Consider the following 22,807-nt stretch of genomic DNA (forward strand, 5'->3'; position numbering starts at 1 on the left):
CAAATTTCAAACCCCTTCTCCGTTTTGGTCTCACAGCCTAAAACAAAATTTGGGATTTGAAATAAAAACTTGTCGTAAAAATCATCTTTTTTTAAATAATAAGAATAATTGATGAACATTTCTACTTCGAACTTAATACAAATTGTAACAAGGACACTGCAAAGCAGAACATCCCCTCACAAAGATCAAGGCGGCCTTCGAAATCGATCCCTTTGCAAATTACGTCACTACCGTTCGTACAGAATAAATTCACTCACCCACAAACAAAAACACATTTCCGATAATTTATCACTTCCAACTCCTTAGCCAGGGGATAACACGGAACATCCCCCGCAAAGAGCATATGTATAAATCAAGGCAGCATTCAACAATACAAAGTAACACACACACAAACACAACAACAGTATATCTCCTACGTTGTGAGGGAACAAGAGGCCCATGGGTCACATCGCTCACCTAAGTACTATAGCTTAGAAAAAGTAGAAATTGGTTTATTATTGAAAAGTTAAAATCCAAAAGTAATCCCATGATCAATCATGGATTTGCTATTCTTCAAAGAATTTTCCCATATATTTCTATGTAAAAATTTGGTCGGCCATTTTGGCCCCGCCCTACCCCCTGGGGTCATGATTTGAACAAATTTGAATCTACACTACCTGAAGATGCTTCCATATAAATATGATGAATAATGGCTTTGTCATTCTTGAGAAGAAGATTTTTAAAGAATTTTCCCATTAATTTCTATGTAAAACTTTGGTCGGCCATTTTGGCCCCGCCCCACCCCCGGGGGTCATGATTTGAACAAACTTGAATCTTCACTATCTGAGGATACTTCCATATAAATTTGATGAATTATGGCTCTGTCATTCTTGAGAAGAAAATTTTTAAAGAATTTTCCTATATATTTCTATGTAAAACTTTGGTCGGCTATTTTGGCCCCGCCCTACCCCCGGGGATCATGATTTGAACAAACTTGAATCTTCACTACCTGAGGATGCTTCCATATAAATTTGATGAATTATGGCTCTGTCATTCTTGAGAAGAAGATTTTTAAAGAATTTTCCTATATATTTCTATGTAAAACTTTGGTCGGCCATTTTGGCCCCGCCCTACCCCCGGGGGTCATGATTTGAACAAACTTGAATCTTCACTATCTGAGGATACTTCCATATAAATTTGATGAATTATGGCTCTGTCATTCTTGAGAAGAAAATTTTTAAAGAATTTTCCTATATATTTCTATGTAAAACTTTGGTCGGCTATTTTGGCCCCGCCCTACCCCCGGGGGTCATGATTTGAACAAACTTGAATCTTCACTACCTGAAGATGCTTCCATATAAATATGATGAATAATGGCTTTGTCATTCTTGAGAAGAAGATTTTTAAAGAATTTTCCCATTAATTTCTATGTAAAACTTTGGTCGGCCATTTTGGCCCCGCCCCACCCCCGGGGGTCATGATTTGAACAAACTTGAATCTTCACTATCTGAGGATACTTCCATATAAATTTGATGAATTATGGCTCTGTCATTCTTGAGAAGAAAATTTTTAAAGAATTTTCCTATATATTTCTATGTAAAACTTTGGTCGGCTATTTTGGCCCCGCCCTACCCCCGGGGGTCATGATTTGAACAAACTTGAATCTTCACTACCTGAGGATGCTTCCATATAAATTTGATGAATTATGGCTCTGTCATTCTTGAGAAGAAGATTTTTAAAGAATTTTCCTATATATTTCTATGTAAAACTTTGGTCGGCCATTTTGGCCCCGCCCTACCCCCGGGGGTCATGATTTGAACAAACTTGAATCTTCACTATCTGAGGATACTTCCATATAAATTTGATGAATTATGGCTCTGTCATTCTTGAGAAGAAAATTTTAAAGAATTTTCCTATATATTTCTATGTGAAACTTTGGTCCGCCATTTTGGCCCCGCCCTACCCCCGGGGGTTATGATTTGCACAAACTTGAATCTTCACTACCTGAGGATGCTTCCATATAAATTTGATGAATTATGGCTCTGTCATTCTTGAGAAGAAGATTTTTAAAGAATTTTCCTATATATTTCTATGTAAAACTTTGGTCGGCCATTTTGGCCCCGCCCTACCCCTGGGGGTCATGATTTGAACAAACTTCAATCTACACTACCTGAGGATGTTACCCCATAAGTTTCATCTTTCCTGGCACAGTGGTTCTTGAGAAGAAGGTTTTTAAAGAATTTTCCAATATATTTCTATGTAAAACTTTGGTCGGCCATTTTGGCCCCGCCCTACCCCTGGGGGTCATGATTTGAACAAACTTGAATCTACACTACCTGAGGATGTTACCCCATAAGTTTCATCTTTCCTGGCACAGTGGTTCTTGAGAAGAAGATTTTTAAAACATGCCACCAAATTTTCATTAATTCCCAATTATCTCCCCTTGAATGAGGGAGTGGCCCTTCATTTGAACAAACTTGAATTCCCTTCACCCAAGGATGCTTTGTGGCAAGTTTGGTTGAAATTGGCCCAGTGGTTCTTGAGAAGAAGTCGAAAATGTTAAAAGTTTACAGACAGACAGACAGACGGACAGACGGACGCCGGACAAAATGTGATCAGAAAAGCTCACTTGAGCCTTCGGCTCAGGTGAGCTAATAAAAACTAGTATTCATTATTATCATAGGCGTCGGGAGCAAAATGAAAGTGGGGGGGGGGGGATGGGGGCTAATTCAAAGTGGGGGCTAAACTAACAAAAAAATTACATCTCAATTTCCAATGCCTATAGTATGTCTATCTTCGCAGTTCTTAACTTTTGTTATGTTCTTATTTTTTAATTTGGTCATATACCTCAGCATATTTTCATCTAGAAGGATAAAACATAATTTACTTTCTAAAACAGAACGCGTGTCATATCTGTCAAGGATTAACTCTCGCAATGGAGTTGCAGGAGGCAAAGCGGTTTGAGTGGAGGGGTTAGTTTGTCCTTGTCTGCGAAATGAAAGTGACGGTATTTGAATAGGGATCGATGTCAAAGGCTGCTTTGAATTTTGAGAGAAGATGATCCGCTTTGCGATGCCTTTGTTTTAACTAGACTGAAATTATACAATATGATATAACATCATTAACTTGCTTTCTCAGCTTAGCGAAATGACTTACTTCCTTTTTCGTTTTTTAATGATGTTTTAAAAATAAAAGTTACCATAGTTTGTTGATTTCTTTTTGAAGGACTGAGAATCCAGGTTAAGACCTGAAAGGGCAGCACTGATTTTGTCATCTAGGTTTTTTGGATTCTTGGTTCTTGTTGTAATTAGGTATGTGTCTATGTGAGTTTGTTGATGCATGATCGCAAATCCATTGACAGGGTCATCATTAACGTACAAAATTGTGTGTGTACCTAGTTTTTCTGAAAAAAGTAAAATGTTCTATATAAAAATGTTTATAAACAGTGAAGTCTAATGTTATTTATTATAAATGTTAAAGGCGAAGATTACGAATAGTGATCGATCTTAAAAAAAACCTATAAGTAATACAAATATGTGAAGAGGGCAACTATATAATATCAAATTCAAAAACCACTAGGCTAAAGAGATAATTTATTATCAAGTATTCCCTTAGGCTTTCTTTCCTGCAAATGTTAAATTCCTATTTCCTGTAAAAAAAATTTAAAAAAAAATTAATATCCTCTTCTTCTTACGTGAATTGATGACAGAAAATTGTCCTCCACCACCACCACCCCGTCTTTAAACTATCCTGGTCTGTTAAATTAATTCATTAATTTATTTTTTTTTTTTTTGGAAAATATATAGCTTGAAATGACTCAGATGTGTAGTAAAATAAAACAAGAACCTTTTGTGGACATCCGAATGACTTCAAACTTGACAGACAAATCGGAATCCAAAGGAACAAACTTCTGTGCTGTGGTACGACATTCTTCTAAAGAACTATATGCGGTATTAACCAACATTTGCCCCCCAAAATCAAACTTTGATGGAGTAATATTTAATTAAGTCCTTAAACAGGGGAGTATATGCTGACTTCAAAGCACTGAATAATTTCATAAGTAATGACGTCATATGTACGTAATGACGTCACAAATATGACGTAAATTTCAGTTTTTTATGAATTTTGCAGAAAAATGTACATATTTCGTCTATATTTTGAATAAAAGTCACCGAGCGCATGTGTGTTCAGGATAAATATTTTGATATAATGTGTAGAATGATAATATCAATGAAATATGTCAATATTGTTCCTGAACACACATGCGCTCTATAAATTTTAAAGCTTAAATTGTTGAAATTTTGTCCATTTTGTCCTCTTTCTGAAAAAGGATATAAAATCGGACTAGTTTGTGACGTCATAAAAACAGAAATTGTGAATACACTGCTCTGGAACTATAATATTTTCTGTTAACTTATATTTCTCGTACAATTTATTGAATTCAGCACATTTCAGGAAGTTTTCAAAATTTGACTTTTGTGGGGGCAAACATATGCAATATACCGCATATAGTTCTTTCTAAAGTGATAAATTGAAAAAAAAAACTTTTGCTAAATTTTCTAGAAAAGATGGGTGAACAAGGCGAGCGAACTTTCTATAGTGCGACAAACATAAAGGTGAAAAATTAAATCTCAATTATATATTAAAATTTTCTTTGATATTTCTCACAAGTGTACTTTTGCAAAAATCCTACATGATCTTGCATAAAAATGAAAGGACAAGATAAGGTAACAGCACTATTTGGCCCCCGATTTTGGGTTTCTTTCAGAATGATCCAACAGTTTATCCATAAAAACTTGTTGTCACCCCTGCCACAAAATGAGTATTGGTTTTAAGATTTAGAATATACAGGGGCCACAGTGAGGTCAGGAAATAGGTCAATTTTCGACATTTCTCATTTTTATGTAAATTTTCATCAATTTTACAGACATTTTCTTTCGGAAAACATAGAGCACACACTTGCCTATCTACCAAATTTATATATTTTATACACTAATATCAGATGCATTTATGTGTAAAAATCTCAGATAGGCAAGCTTCTGCTCTCTGTTTTCCGAAGAGAAATGTATACCAAATATGATGAAATTCCACCAGAATTGAGGAAATTCTGGAAAATGCCCTATTTCTGCTCCCTCTAGTGGCTTCCGTGTAAGTTTTGAATCAAAATAAGTGCTTGTATTAAAGTAAGGATCATTTTAACTTCTTAACTACAAACTATCACAATTCTACCAGTGTTCTGATTTTTACATCAAATAAGGGGCCAAGTTCGGCTGTTACCCTATCTTGTCCTTTATGAATTTGTTCTATCTAATAATCTAGTTCCTAAATTCAAATTGTGCACAACTGGTCTTATGTGCTATAGGAAACAATTTTGTGTATATAGGAAACAATTTTTTGTATATAAGATCGATTTGACTAACTAGGCCATGTATGTTGTATAATGAGAAAAAACTTACGGAAACCAGCGATACAGTGTGATTAAGACACTCCCATCATCAAGAACCTCATGATCCCCATAGGTGTTGTCTCTGACGTTCGCGCTCCGTGTGTCCATAAACAGGTACCAACGTCCTTTAAACTGATTACATGATTTGATTTTTTTTATTATTATTATAAAAAATACTTTAAATCAACATTTGCACCAGACAGGGATTTACACATATGCATATTCTTCTTTAACAAGTACAATTCAAACTTATTAATTCAATCATTAACGTCATATATGGCGTATTTTGATGTCTAGAAAACAAAACTTGAAAATATCTTACTATTTATTTTATTACTTTATATAAAATAGGACTTTTCTGTAACTTAACACAATTTAAATCAACTGCGTTTCAAAGATATCAAAAAAGTTGAAACAATAACCTGTAGTATTTATATACCAAGTTCACATTTAAATTACAAAAAAATCAATTGAACTAAAGAACTGTTAGGTTTTTCAAGTGCAAAATCAGCGAAAATTTAAATTTGAAGATAAATATTATCAATTACGCCATATACGCTATAGCTTTCTTTCAAATGTAGATGTCTTTAATAGCAAGATCGTCTGTTTTTCTCAACTAGTCAATAATAAGTTTCGAAAAACGATCCTATATCATGTAGTAAGAGAAATACAAGAACATCAAAACATTTTGTAATTTACCTTTCTGTGGTCCAGACGCTGTGGATTTAAAAATTCGCTTCTTTTGGAGCCGCCAGAAATCTGAGAGGATGATGTCTCTTGGCAAAGAGAAAAAAGAACAAAGAGAGCAAATATTTTGGTAAACATCTTTACTTTACTCGGATTGAGCATGAACACCGACAAAAGTCTGAAATATCTTACAACTTTTGTATCTCAATTATTTTTATAAATAGGCCTGGTCTATTCTAGTACTATCTAGATTGGGAACAAGCTCATTCTATCATTGGCTTTGCCAGTTACCCAATCCTGATTGAATTACCCAATAAAAATGTATAAAGTTAACTTTGTACTTTTCCTGTTGCCCAATCCTGATTGAAGTAATCAATAAAAATATGTGATCAGTTAATTATATACAGCTGTGTCGAAAATTTATGCATTTAGCATAACGGAAACAAACTGTTTCTGTGAAACACTGATGCCATCAAATTGCAGATTAATATTAAATCAATGAAGGTTACTCCTCAATTAAGGGTTCAAAAATGTTTGTACTACGCAGTATTCAAACTAGAAGTACTGTAAGCAATGAGCTCACTAAATGATACCCCTCCTCCTATATTAACATAATGGCAGTGTTCATGTTTTGCTGTGGGAAACCCAAAATAAGAGTCGGATCAAAAAGCAAAATAGGAGATGCACAATTGCAATATGAAATAAAGATTCTGTGGAAGTTGCATCAAATTTCATTCAGTGGTATCAGAGGAGTTGCAGGTAAGAGATGGGTACCCCATTGCGTAACAGACGGACAGACGGACGGTTACTTACTTACTTACTTAGGCCTGTCGTTCCGTGAGGAACATAGGCCCTCGACGACAGTCCTCCAACGAACACGATTCTGGGCTGCTTTAGCTGCATCCTGTCAGGTCATATCCTGTGTCTTTAACTCTGACTCCGAGTCACACCTCCGGGTGTTTCTAGGACGTCCTCTTTTTTCTTTTGCCCTAATGGGTTCCAAGTCAGAGCGGACGGATGGACGGACAGACGGACGGACATACCGATTACCGGTACTATATACCTTCCCGCTTTTAAGGCGGGGTTATAATAAAATCTCTTATGACTTAAAATACACCAGAAAGTTGTGTATTTAGTATAACAGGTTAACTCTGCATGTTATAAAAACTAGAAGTACTGTGAGCAATGAGCTCACTGAATGATACCCCTGCCTACCATATGAAACTAATGGCAGTGTCCATATTTTGCTACGGGAAACCCAAAATATGTGTCGGATCAAAAAGTAAAAGAGAAGGTGCACAATTGCACAACGTAATAAAGATTTTGTGAAAGTCCGTCTGTTACGCTTTGGGATACCCATCTCATATCCGCAACTCCTCCTATACCACTGAATTAAATTTGATGCAACTTTTAGAGATTATTTATTATATATAATGTCATGATTCTGTATCTCCTATTTTACTTTTGATCAGACACATATTTTGGGTTTACCATAGCAAAACATGGATACTGCCATTATATTCATATGGGAGGCGGGGGTATCATTTAGTGCGCTCATTGCTCACAGTACCTCTAGTTGATAATGTCAATTCAGAGTAAGCCCCGCCCATTAAGGTGTAATATCCCTCTGGTAAGAGAGATAACTTTCTGAAGACATTTTCTATGAATTTCAATGAAATGTCTTGTCAGATGTATGTAGTTCTTTAATGAGGACCAATTTTATAGTCAACTCAAACAAATCTAATCTACTGTACAGTTGTCGATTTCTAGTTTCTTTTAAAGGTGCATGGACACAGAATTGAAGTTAATATTTTCTGTATAATATAATGACTTATATATTTTAACAGCATTTCACACAAAAATATATTAAAAATTTTGGCTCAAGTTCAATATAAGACGAAAATAGTTCCAATTTTTTTTCTCGTAAGAATATTTTTTTTTGCATATTCATCAATATTCATAAATGTACAAAATAAAATAAATTAGCATATTTTGCATATGAATCAAATGTGAATATTAATAGGGCCATTATTGGTAAATTAGTTACATAAACCAATTGAATTCTATATTGTCAACCAATTATTGTATAAAATGGATCATAAAGTACGAAACAAGATATGTATCTTACATATGATTTTATGTAAGTATCAATAAATTTTAATGTGCACTTAGTAGTCATAAATGAACATTTGTTCATAAGCATGCTACTATGTCTGGTCGACAGGCAGACGGGTTGACATTATTATAAATGCTACTAAGGTTGACATTAGTGTAAATATGTATTTAGAAGTCATAAAATATTATTTGTTCAAAAAAATCCTTATATGTCTGCTTAACAGGTCGACAGGTTGACAGGTCGACAGGTAGACAGGTCGACAGGTTGACAGGTTGACGGGTCGACAGGTCGACAGGTTGACAGGTCGACAGGTTGACAGGTTGACAGGTCGACAGGTTGATATCAATAATACTGTGAAGTTTGAAAGTAAATTTGTTATAAATGTGCTTTTATATCTGGTTGACAACATTATTCAGATGTATTTTGAGTTGTCAATAAGACGTGTTGACAATTTATATATTCAGCTCATTTATAGTAAAAAGAGTCAGCATAATACACATTATTGAAGTAATTTGGTTTCTGTGTCAAATGGAGATGTATAATTTATACATCTAACTGTTATCAGACATTGCGCATTTATAATGAGAATAAAATTTAGACTTTCAGGCATTCAATATACATGTATCTTATGATATAACCTGTCTACCTGTCAACCTGTCGACCTGTCAAACCTGTAAAATTGTTGTTCTTAATTTAAACTGTTGACCTGTCTACCTGTCGATCTGTCGACCTGTCAAACATGTCAAATTGTTGTTCTTAATTTAAACCTGTTGACCTGTCTACCTGTCTACCTGTCGACCTGTCAACCTGTCGACCTGTCAAACCTGTAAAATTGTTGTTCTTAATTTAAACTGTTGACCTGTCTACCTGTCGACCTGTCAACCTGTCGACCTTTCAAATTGTTGTTCTGATGTAAAAAAAAAAAAAAATGTGTTGTTATTTTACATGTATCCTAGGTTTTTATTATACTAATTCATTTTAATAAAAGTGTTTGTTAATATTCATTAAAAAGTAATTTGCATTTAATGTTTTGTTCATATATTTATATTAAAATATAATTGATATAATTATTCATGAATATTTATGATCGTACAAAAATATTATAATAACAAAACCGATTTACTGTAGATTATGTGGATGGGACTATTATTTCAATTTACAGTTTTTGAAACTACAATTTCTTTTATGGGTTTAATTGACACATCCTTGCACTCTTACAAATTTTACTTTTATTCTTAATACTTAGAAAAAGTGGCAATCTTGTTGTGTATTAATGAAAAATATTAAAACTTTAATCCAGAAAATAAATTGACGACAAATTTTCCGTTATTTACCGATCATGACAAGGAGCACACGGCGGGTGTGACAGGTCAGCAGGGGATGCTCACTCCTCCATGGCACCTGATCCCACCTCTGATGTTTCGGAGGTCAGTGTTTGTTCTGTCCTACTTTGTGTTGTTTTATGGAATTTGAGATTGAATACTGTTCGTTATCTCCATATCCTTCATTCAGAAAAAAAATGTTAGAAAGCAAAACCCCTTCACAAGTATCTTCATTTCGCGCTAAGTGTTGTTTACAGAGTTTAGCGAATTGATCACGATCGTGATACGTACAAAGTTTTTGTAAACAGGGCACGAGCTTTGTTATTGTTGATGTTTACTATTCACCGGGTGTGTTCAATTGTTAAAGTCAGCTTACCACAACTGCACTTGTTGATGAATGCATATTATTTTACGAGCACAGAAAATTATTTGATATATTATCTGGAACAGCTCGAACAGTTTTCTGTGACCGCTGGGGCCGCTGTGGAACTGCTCTGGGAATGCTGTTGAACTGTTGGGAGTGTTCTTTTTAAATATCCTTAGCCAGCAATGATATTAAACACTTTGCCAAATTAGGATTTCTTTTTTTTTTTTTTACATTTTTAGAGAGGTTTAGTTACAAGTGACGTAATAACGTGTACGCGTAACATTGACGTACACGTTCTATTTGACGTCAACGTCAATAACATGATTTAGTTATACGTACACGTGTACGTATGCAAATTTCGTGGCTGAACAATAAATTAATTGAACGGCATTGTATTTATTATTTTTAATTTAGACAAATCAATGGTGAAATGAAATTTATACTTACTCTAGTCATAGATATCATAAACTATGAAAAATTATTATATGTATTGTCATCTCAATGCAGTGAATCGCTCTTAATTCTGCATCACTTTAAAAATGGAAGCAATCATAAAAATTATTTATTTGACGATTAAAAAAACGACCACATTTTGCACTTTGTGGAGGATGAAGGGGGGGGGGTCCAAATGAATACCTTTTGATAACAATAAATTGTGAAAGTTCAATCATATGTCTAGAAAGGAGGCATGGAATAATATTTAATACATCAATACATTGTTAAAACCAAAATTAGACATCGCCCCCTTTTTCTAAATACGCGTCTGCTCTAGATCTTTACAAGTGATAGTACAAAAGAAAAAAATAGTTAATGAAATAATACTTCAACAAGCACTTGACGTTACACATATGCCTACTTCCCATAACTTATTAGGCGAGGGGTTGTATTTTTTGTTGTGTCACTAGTGCCTGTGGATGTTATATAATAATTCTAAAATATTTTATTTTAAAAAAATAAAGAATATAGAGATGTTTAAATAGGTTTTAATAAAAATAACAGAAAATAACAGAAAAGTAAAAATCACCAAGAAACCATAAATTTTTATTTGGTGCATTGGTGGGCGGGGTATTCTTCAAAGGAATCCTGCGTACAAAATAAACATGCTGTTTGGTATCAGTTTGAGTTTAACTTTTCATCGATAAAAATACTAATACTTTGATGGAATCATCGAATATCATTCATTAAATTTTTTAGATAGACTAGTGTTCTTGTTTTATTGCACAAAAATCAATCAACTGCATCAAAAAATTTAGAATTTAATCCATAACTTTACCCGTTTACGTCGTACGTGTAGACAGTGTATTACACGTTCTAAACTTGTAGCTACACGTCGGATTTGACGTCATGACGTCGAAGAACACAACAATTGATGACGTCACCCGTACAAGTTCGTCACAAAACGTGTAACTAAACCTCTCTAATATTGCCCGTGTATCTAGTTTTTTTCTTACAAGGCGGAGCATCACCTCGCAAAGAGCATATCTGTAGTAAATCTAGGCAGTATTAAACATAGGTCCTGATGCAAAATACGATACTCTCATTTTGCAATGGGCAAACTAAGACAAAAACAAGACACACGAGCATAATCTACTTTCCAAAATGTTATTTATAAGTATTTGTCAAAAATTATGTTTTTCCTAGTTGAAGGGGATATAGAACGGGCTTGAAAAAAGGGGGTGTCGTGTGCGTAACGGATTTGAGGTTATTTCGCGACATTGGATTCAGACAATAACAGAAACACACTTGATCAGATTAACCCCAGTAAAAGATTTAAGAAGTCTGAAAACACAGTCAATAAAAACAAGACTATATTTGTTTTGGCGTGCTTGTCATGGCCATTTAATAATAAATTAGATATAAATGAATATAGATAATGAGCAAGAGAAATACCATCTTGATCCAAGGAGTCCGGAAAAAACAGTACCCCCCGGAGACAGCATTCTTTGCAAAATTATGCCCAACAAATTAAGTCAATAGCCACACGCAACTGGAACATTGAAGGTTCCGTAAAGCACATCAACATTGAAGGTCCGCAAAGCACATCAACAAACTGGTGGATCCGATTCAGGATTCGATCCATGCCATGACGCTGAAACGAGAAATAAAAAGAAACGAAAAAACAACCGGAAAAAAAAAATTATAATGAAAATGTATAAGAAAAAATGGCAGAGGTGCTAAAGGGGGATAAAATATAAAATTATGGGGAGGGAAGGTGGGTTTTAAAAAATTTTTTGCGTCTGCTTCTTTCAAATTACAGATTAAAAAGGAATATTCTAGAAGACATGCGCATACAAGAAATATCAAGAATTTTTTGAGCACCGAGCCCGATGATTTATGAAGTTCAGTGTTAAGAAAGAGTTATCTATCTTTGCATGTAAAACATTAAGCTGCACGAAATAACACAATGTATGCGCCGATCATTATGACAATATGGCAGCATAGGTAAATGAATATAGATAATGAGCAAGAGAAATACCATCTTGATCCAAGGAGTCTGGAAAAAACAGTACCCCTCGGAGACAGCATTCTTTGCAAAATTATGCCAAATGGGTCAAGGGACAAAGTCACTGACCCATCCGCCACAACCTAAAATTGGGGCGACAATTTTGCGGCCCAAAGTAACAACAGCACAAATCGTGCACAAATTAGGTACAAATTGCACCAAAATATATGTATTAAGCCAAATGGGTCAAGGGACATAGTCGCATGACCCATCCGTATCAAACTAAAATCGAGGCGGGGATTTTGCCGACCAGATCAACAATAAAAGCACTTGTCAAATCGTGCACAAATTAGGTACAAATTGCACCAAATAACCAAATTGGTTAAGTGAAAGGCACAAATTGCACTTTAATAAATGCAAATTGCATTGAAAATGATAAATGTGCAACTCGCACACAATGGAGCTCAAATTTTAAAATAAATGCAAATTACATTGAAAATGATAAATGTGCAACGCGCACACCATGGCACAAATCGTGCACAAATTAGGTACAAATTGCACCAAATAACCAAATTGGTTAAATGAAAGGCACAAATTGCGCCTTAATAAATGCAAATTGCATTGAAAATGATAAATGTGCAACTCGCACACAAAAGGGCTCATGACAAGCATCACGGAAATGTTCACGAAACAAAATTACCAATTGAAATGATCTAAAGCATTTCTCAAAGTATAAATAAGAATTCTGTTTCCCAAATCTGAAAATTGAACTCCATCATCTCAGAACAACTCCTTGCAATACGCCCTAATATGTGGATAACTGATTGATGCACCACGATCCTGAAACTTACTTACCACAATTGTAGCATATGCACTATTAATCCTACGTCCACACTTTTGTCATTCTGCATTTGCAAGGCAATTTATCAATTATTCTAAGGCAAAATATGTGACCATATAATAAAAGTTTGTGGGAATATTCAGTAAATGTCAAAGTAATATATGAATTGCAACGTTGTGTCATATTAAACAATATATGAACAGAAGGTAAATTTACAACAATGGTCTTGTGTAAGATTTGTAGGCTGCTGACTGTATGGTTGTATTAATATATCGATACATATCAATATTCAAGAAACATATCGTATCGAAAATTAACTTCCAATACATATCGGACAGGCTCTTTTTCTTCTAATTCTGTTAAAAAGATGGGAACTTCAATCACCAAAGTTCATATTTCACTTTTTTTTAATTAAATCTGTTCAAAAATCATTCAATTTTTAAAGCAATAACACAGTTTTCTGGAATTATTACTAAAGCATAGACAATTCTATTTTAAAATGTTGATTTTACAGTCATTAAAAGTTTTGCATTGATAGTCAATAAAAGTTATAATTTGAGGTGTCAGTTGTAATGACAATGAAACAAGAACTCTCAATGTATAATAAACACTTAATTTATATGAAATTCATGCGTTAAATGATTTATAAGCCTTTTATGATTGACTCGTTATAGAATCCAGTATATTGCATATCTATATCTTTAGGAAAAAAAATATTGTATCGTATCGTTTCTAAATTTTTTGCTCAATACACAGCCCTAGCGCCTGACTGCCACCTTCCCATCTGCGTAATATTTTCCTCTGAAAACCCTTTTGTATACAAGTGGGTTGCAACCCCAATGTGAAAAATGAGTGCGTCTTAACTTCAGTTGACTGAATATTCAAAAATTGCAAAGCTTTGTTTAAAGTTTATTCAATGTATAACGACCATTTTGTACCTAAGAAATGAATAGTCCGATATTTCAAATCATGGTAGCAAAATATTTTGATTGATTAATTATTATTGTTTTACACCAAGTCGCCTATGTTTTAGTCATATATATAATTTGAAGATGTGATCAAACAAAAATGCTCCAACAAAGGAATTTACAACATGTTGATTACTAACCAATTAATTGTACCTTGATTTTAAAATTGAAGTCTATGGACAGCGCATATGTTTTTGCAAAATATTTTAAAAAGTAGTTTGAATTTCAAACTTATTCGAGTATTATCTCTTGGTGAAAATTTATGTGTTTCTTTGTTTATTAATTAAAATATGATATAAAATGAATTTTATACCGAAGAAATTTTGATAAATTAAAAATTTTCTTCTTCCTATCAAGGCCACATAACTCTTCAGAAACTTTCAATGTGCAAAATGACCGTTTCTATACATGTCTGTGAATTTGGACGGAAACTGATATTGGAATAAGGGTTTTGAGTTTAAATATGAAAACTGGGACGCCCTTTTAATTTTTGTACATAATACAGCAAAAATCTGCTAAGATTGAAATAATCACATTGTAATATTTTTCCACATGCACACATGTCCCCGAACCAGTTTGGCCAGTCTAAAATGTTGTAACAAAACTTGAATGGTATCACAAGAGACAATTAAATGCTTGATACCCAAAGCCACTATCTTACTCACCCTAAGTAATGCAAAGAAAGCTCATGTAAAAGCAGACTTAAATAAAGCCGCTTCAAAATCATGTAAAAGCAAACTTAATTAAAGCCGCTTCAGAATCATGTAAAAGCAAAATCATGAGCAGACTAATATAAAGCCGCTTCAAAATCAGAACACAAATGTGGCAAAACACTGACAATGTTATCCAACATAGGTAATATAATGTTTTTTTTTATATCCTGAAACGCATTAGTTACTCAGTATATCTCTTGTAACCAGCCCATAACTTCTTAATAATAAATGAAGATTGGATTCTGCCAACCTGCCCAACCATGTAAGTTGATGACAAAACTGATTCCTGATAAATAACATTTGACGGTAGAAAAAGCCATAATACTCTCTGACACATATGCATAAAATTAATGATATGTTCAACAGGAGGGGGCCAGATCTGCTGAAATGATAACTGTAGCCTGAAATTGAAAAAAAAGACTTTTGCTTTCTGTATTTTGAGATACACCGGTTTGAAGGAGGCTGGCCACAGCTAGCTCCTGAATAGTTCTGCAAAACTGAATACATGTAGATACATGGAGAGAACAGGTTTTGTAATGAAACCTGGTCCACTGAAACCGAGAAATAGCATCTGGAATTTAATTTTATTTTATCTTATTTTTTTTTAATACCTTGTATATGTTGAGCTTTTAAATGTACATTAAACTTAAAAGTCTGCATAACTAACATCCCGAATAATGCCATAATTCTTTTGTTTCTAGATGATTTGTGATTAAATTGCTGTAAACCAAAGAAAAAATTGTGAATATGAAGGGTTTTTTTTTTTTTTTTTTTTTTTTTTTTTTTTTGGATTTAATTTAAACAAAACTTTCAGCCCAGACCATAATCCTTAATACATTGGATAAAAGATCTAAGAAGGCGATATCCCTGTGTTACTTCTGAGGCCTGCCAACCGATCATAGTCGGCAACACCAATGTTTATTAAACACCACACCGTAACCAAAAGAACTTGAACTATCTAAATAAAATTGGAGTCCATTATACATATTCCTGCCATACACGACTAGGAAATGGTGTTCTACAAGTAAAATCCCCCAAAATAGAACCCACATTATTAATAAGTTTAGATAACTTTTTTTTTATTATTTATTTATTTTAAGAGTGGTTTAGAGAAAATATGTTAAACCTTTAATTATTTGATCGATTCATTTTTTAAAATAAATTCCAATATACATGTATATTTAAAGAAATTGAATGTTTTTGTACATGTAATGCCTAATGGCACGATTTTTTTTTTTTTTTTTTTTTTTTGATTTTTTTTTTTTACAAACCCCGATATTTTCTTTGAAAATTATATAAAAATGACATTACTAGAACACCGTAGAAAACGTATCAAATGAGGGAAATCCCAAAGTATTACTATGTAACAGTGACCAGTAGATGAATGGATAATTTACATACTACAATATGCAGGGTCTTGGTTTTTGAAAGGAAGTTTTAAATTCTGGTTTAAACCACGACGGATGCACATGTATTAGATTTAGGCAAATTCCCAAACATGCAAAAAATGCACATCTCACTCGATATTGGTTTTGGCAAATGGCAATGGTGGAAAAAGGGTGTCATATTTTGTTAGAAAATGTGCATAGGGTTCCCCTTGATAAAAAGTATGACGTCATTTCAATCTCGCATTGTATGGAAATTCGTAAAATCAACAAAAATATAATAATTAAAACGATTTGGGTCAAATAGAACTGTACCTCGATTATGTTGAGCTGGAATAGCAGGTAACAGGGAAACTAAGGAAGTTAAAGTGGATAAAGACTCCGAGTCAGGTGCCTGCTCGACAATATGGCGACATCATGTTCAGAACGTGGCGGTGCATGAGTTGCTAGGCCTGGATACAGAAATTCTTGTGATTTCTCTGGAATAAGGTCCCCTGGCCTTCGAAGCTCTTGATACACGTAACATATTTACTTGTATTTGACAATAAATCAGCAGATGATGATTGATTAATTTTTCTTAAAAAATTTTTGCGTCTGCTTCTTTCAAATTACAGATTAAAAAGGAATATTCTAGAAGACATGCGCATACAAGAAATATCAAGAATTTTTTGAGCACCGAACCCGATGATTTATGAAGTTCTCAGTGTTAAGAAAGAGTTATCTATCTTTGCACATGTAAAACATTAAGCTGCACGAAATAACCAGGTTTATCCATATTTAATTGGATAAACCCCATTATTTGCGTTTGGGTCGATGTCAAATGCTGTTGTTACTTTTGCGAGGAATCGGCTTTGTGATGTCCTTGTTTTAATTAGACTAATTTATTATAAATAACTTGCATTACTGTATACAGGGTTTTTTTTTTTCGTTATTTTTACCCTTTCACATTTGGAAACAACTTTGCCCAGAAAGATCAAGATTTAAAGATCTAAGTTCGCCCAGAAAGATTTTTGTTAAAGATATTATGCTATTTACATTGAATTCGCCCACTTCCAGGGAGGCAAAAGGGGCGAAAATTTCCGTATACAGTATCAGCATTGCGAAATGACTTGTTTCCTTTGGATTATCGGTGATATCTATAATATAAATTACCATAGTTTGCTGATTTCTTTTTGAAGATCTGAGAATCCAGGTTAAGACCTGAGAGGGCAGCACTGATTTTGTCATCAAGGTTTTTGGGATTCTTGGCTCTTGTTGTGATTAGGTAGGTATCTCGAAAAGTTTGTTGGCGCATGATCACAAATCCGTCCATAGGATCATCATTTACGAACAAAATTGTCTGTGTACCTAGTTTTTCTGATAAAAAATGTTAAATTTTCTTAGTAAATGAATACAGTGATGTCTATTATGTGAATGAAAATTTATATTTCTCTGGAGAAACAGATAATTTTATCTTCTTGGTAAGTGACATTGTTGACTAAAATATTCTCTCTGTGGATCATTCATTCATACACATGTAATTAATGTGGGTTTTTTTAAAATACTTCTTGGAATAGCTCATAAGTTATAAAAAGAAAACTTTCGTTGAAAACAAGGACCTTTTGTGGACATCCGAATGACTTAAAACTTCACTGCTTCGGTTGGAGACAAATCCGAATCCAAAAGAACAAACTTCAGTGCAGTGGTATGACATTCTTCTTAAGTTCTAAAGTGGTAAATTCAATAAAGAAATATCTTGTAAATTTTATCTTCTACACCTGTATACATTAATCCTCAGTAAGAAAATGCTATTTAGAATCTTAGCAAATTTATTTAAAGTGGAGAACATAAATCAAAATTTTGAATCAATTCATATCAATGAATTTTTTATTTTATGATTTGTTTTTCGATCGGACTGATAGCGTTTTAAACTGGGTGGTTATGTTTGCTGTGTAATGTGGAATATATTTGTAAGAAGATATGACTGTTGTATAAACTGAAAAAACTTACGGAAACCAGCGATGAAGTGTGTTTACCAAGCTCCCATCATGAAGAACCTCAAAATCCCATAGGTGTTGTCTCTGACGTCCGTGCTCCGTGTGTCCATAAACAGGTACCATCGACCTTTTATCTGATTACATAATTATTTATCCTTTTATAATAAAATCTTTTAAATCAACATATGCCAAAAATATACAATGGAAAAAATTTGTTCTGTAAGCCAGTTTAAATTAACTTTAATTTTAAATATTGGTTTCTTTGAAAGCAAGATTGTTTTTTTTTCACAACTTTGACTCATTACTCTCAGTCATGGACAACTAAGCTTTGTGTATTTTTTCCCGCCAGATGTAACGTTGTAAACATTATTTTTCGACAATGAGTGGACGATGAATTTAAAAAAAAACGATTACATATATTCATTATTAAGTAAGTGAGGCGCGAGAATATTAAAACAATTTATTAATTACCTTTCCATGATCCAGACACTGTGGATTCAAAGATTCGCTTTTTTTATAACTCCCAGAAATCTGAGATGACAGTGTCCCTTGGCAGAGAGCAAAAATAAGTGCAAATCTTTTGGAAAACATCGCCAGGCTAAACTTGACTCGGATCGAAAATGAAAGCAAGTCGGAATGTTCTTACAAGTGCCAGGAATGTATTTTTATATCTCACTTGTTTTTGTAAATTAGCTTAGCCTTTTCCTGAACTATCTAATTTATGAGATTAATGAAGATAAAGTATAATAGAGGAATTATATACAGCTGCATCGAAAATTTGGGTATTTAGCATAGCAGATTCACTGATGTCCTGAACGGCTGGTCACCATTAATGTCAAGGCCACATTCCATAGGTCAAGAGTTAAAATAATGGTATTATAAGACCTAACATACCTTTACTTGTTTAACGTTTATGAACAGGTAGATAAAACATTACTTCTATTCTCTCAAAACAATGTCAATGGTACATGAGGTACAGAAACATACAAAACATATGTACATATTTGCATATCCACTGCTCTCTCCCACTATCAACATGTAGCCATCAACTGCGTTTATAGGCCTATAGACGCAACTGCTTCCACTATGACTGCAAGTGCTCTATCTCACTCGTGTAGAACAAGCTCCACTAAAGTTTTACACCGTGTTGAGAAGTATATATATGAAATGTTTCGTAAATGGACTAAATATAAGTTTTTAATAATATTTTTTGGAAAAAAAGGAATTCAGAACAATTTGAAATTGCTGTTTGATATCTTTAAAAATTTGATTTTGGTCAAAGTATTTAATTGTAAAATAAAACTTATAAAAAATTGAATAGAACTCCATTTTTTTTATTTTTTCGTATCATGCATACTTGTACAAAGAACGATAACTCTTCAAACTTGGGTAATAACATTCAAAGAGAAAATTTCTTTAACTAGTAGATCTATATCTATTTCAAGAAAAAATAAATAGAAAAAGTACCAAAAAAATCACAGAAAAGCATACTGGAGTAATAATCATAATAAAAGCATTCTCATTTTTGTCATAGTGTTAAATTATTGATTTTTGTCAGAGGATTTCAATAACGTTGATCGATGACGTCACGACTGCATCAAAACAAAAATTAAGAGAATGTGATGACGGCGCTGCTTGTATCCAGATAACTGTGTTTGAGAGGGAAATACTTTATAAATTGTGATTTATTAGAGAAAAGGAGTATTGATCAGATGTATTGATTTTAAAGCCGTATGGTTTTCTTTACTGAAGACAGAAGAAGCTGCAAGCTGCGTCCTTATGTAAGTCAGGATTTCCTCTGATATTCTTGTCAACATCAAAGAATGCAAATATAAGTAATAAACAACGATTATTTAGTGAACATGGCGTAATGAATAGCAATAGCTCTGCTGGCATATTTGCCATGATGCGCTAGCGCGCATCATGGAATATGCCAGCAGAGCAATTGCTATTCATAACGCCATGTTCACTAAATAACGTTGTTTATTTCTTAAATATAATACAGTGGGTCAAGCAGAAGGTGCTACCTAAGGAGAACAGACAATACTATTAATTTTAGAAATAAATAATCATACTTTTTTTCAAAGAATCAGCCTCATTTTGGCACACGACTTAACAAACTTGATAATATTTGGATCAGAACAAAATTTTTAGTTCAAATAACCTTTCTTCAATTGTTTTAAAGCACTGTAATCTAAAATATTCATCTCCTGTCTGGTTACTACTGCATAAGCTTTATACAATTTCTTTCATTTCTTTGATGCCATTCCATCTACCTGTTTCAATTGAAAGATGGTGATTTATGGTTCTAAACTTATGATAACAGTGTTAAATATTTTTTGCACTCAAAAGTGCTTTTTAAAATTCTATAATTAAATCTTTTTTTAAAGATTCTTGAACTTTGCTATTCCACTTTTGAATATATGGATCTTTTAATTATAATCTTTATTGGACTGTAGCAGTCATACATTCTACATTATGAAAATATTGCTCATACCATATCTCTGCTAAACCACATTTATTCTTTTCTTTTGTACAAATGAAATCCATTTCCCGTTTATCATATTGTTTACGTAAATACACATCTCCAAATCTACACAATTTTTTTTTCTTTTCCATACACAAGTTTTGCCCAATATTCTATCATTCTTGAATAAATATTTAGGTGTATTTTCAGATGGTAAAACAAAATTGACTTCATGCAGTTAATATACAGAAGTATTATGCAGAATGTCCAAATGTGAGGTAGTCTTGCATGCATATTACACAGAGATTTGCTAGCTTGAGCGCGCCAGCAAAAAGCCAACCAAGAACTGTGCTGATCATAATCTTTTATTAGTTATTTAAGAGGAATGCCACACCAGAATTTTATTTCATAGATCTTGAAGACACTTTTTTCATGGTGTTCCGATGTGGCCTTTTGCAAAAGTGTAATACTCCTTTAGTAACAACGCGGTAGCGCGAAGTAACAATGTTGTTCACAACACACCTTCGCACTAACAAACAACACGCTGTCACTCTATCACAACTTTACACAACACGCCGTCGCACTAAAACAAACACGTCATCACACTCAACCAATTTTACACAATGTAATTTGTCTGATAGCACGACCGCGTGTTGTGTAAAGTTGCGTATGAGGTAGGCGTAATGCGTGTTAACGCGATAGCTGTTGTGTAAAATTGCGAATGAGGTACGGCGTGATGCGTGTTAACGCGATAGCGTGTTGAGTAAAGTTGCGTATGAGTGACGGCGTGATGCGTGTTAACGTGATAGCGTGTTGTGTAAAGTTGTAAAAGCGTCACGGCGTGGGTGTGTGCAATCACAGGCGTGTTGAAACAATGCGCTAGTGCGTTGTTTCTAATGCGCTGTTACACTTTACGTTGTGAATGGCCCTTTCGAGACAACATCCTTTGTAACTAGATGGTTTTCAGTATTGAAAGCACAGGCACTTGTTTTAAGAAATAAACTAGAGGTACTGTGAGCGATGAGCTCACTAAATGATACCCCCCGCCTCCCGTATGGTTTTAACTGGTGAAAAAGTCCATGTTTTCCTGTGGCCGGGAAACCCAAAATACGTGTCGGATCAAAAAGCAAAATAGAGGTGCACAATGGCAATATGTAATAAAGATTCTGTGAAAGTGTCATCAAATTTCCTTCAGTGATATGAGAGGAGTTGCAGATAAGAGATTGGTACCCCAAAGCGTAACAGACAGACGGACGGACGGAAATACCATTACTATATACCCTTCCGCTTTTCAAGCGGGGGGTATAATAACAAGTTTATAAACTTCAGTTTGAATATTGAAGTGGGTTGGTCACGTGATCAAATTCTGTGAAGGCTGAAGGCCACTTCAATTCCCACTGAAGTTTATACACTTGTTATTTATTACTTATATAAACATTTGAGATGGTCAATTATCAATAAATGCATAAAATTATTGTTCTTATAAAATATGTAAAGAAAGTTTGGATCTATATTTTAATTTTTTGAATTAAAAAAATTATTAAAACTAGAGGTACTGTGAGCAATGAGCTCACTAAATGATACCCCCGGGCCCGCCTCTCACATGATTATAATGGAAGAAGTCCATGTTTTGCTGTGGCCGGAAAGCCCAAAATATGTGTCGGATGAAAAAATAAGATAGGATGTGCACAATGGCAATATGTAATAAAGATTCTGTGAAAGTTTCATTAAATTTCACTCAGTGTTTTAAGAGGAGTTGCGGATAAGAGATGGGTACCCCAAAGCGTAACAGACGGACGGACGGACGTAGGGGCTGCTAGACGTACAGCTAGACGGACGGCCGGCCATACCGATTACTATGTACCCTCCCACTTTTCAAGCGGGGGGGGGGGGGTATAATAAAGCACATATATATTTATTATTTGTGTAGCTGCAGAACTGTATCTCTCTGCTTGAGAAAATTCGGACAGATAAAGCAGAGATCTACAGATCCAAGCGTTGTAAAAACCTCGATTTACGCCGACGATTTTTTGTCGCTACTTTAGTATTTATTTCGTGTAGTTTAAGCTTTTTCTGGCGTTTAGAATGGTATCCTAT

The 22,807-nt window shown here is 34.0% G+C and overlaps 1 protein-coding gene across 1 annotated transcript; it reads right to left on the reverse strand.

Annotated features, from left to right (window-relative positions):
- Positions 1 to 10: 10 nt before the first annotated feature.
- LOC134278026 (uncharacterized) lies at positions 11 to 18,834 on the reverse strand (the record flags this gene model as incomplete). Its single annotated transcript, XM_062760342.1, has 5 exons — positions 18,715 to 18,834; positions 5,436 to 5,557; positions 3,826 to 3,920; positions 3,179 to 3,382; positions 11 to 37 (listed from the first exon to the last, which is right to left on the reverse strand). Coding segments are annotated over exons 1-5 (568 nt in total), but the record flags the coding sequence as incomplete, so codon positions are not given.
- Between the last annotated feature and the right edge of the window lie 3,973 nt (positions 18,835 to 22,807).

Source organism: Saccostrea cucullata, unplaced genomic scaffold, assembly GCF_032062105.1.
Source record: "Saccostrea cucullata isolate Sc308-1 unplaced genomic scaffold, CSIRO_AGI_Scuc_v1 ctg6727, whole genome shotgun sequence".
NCBI lineage: Eukaryota > Metazoa > Mollusca > Bivalvia > Ostreida > Ostreidae > Saccostrea > Saccostrea cuccullata.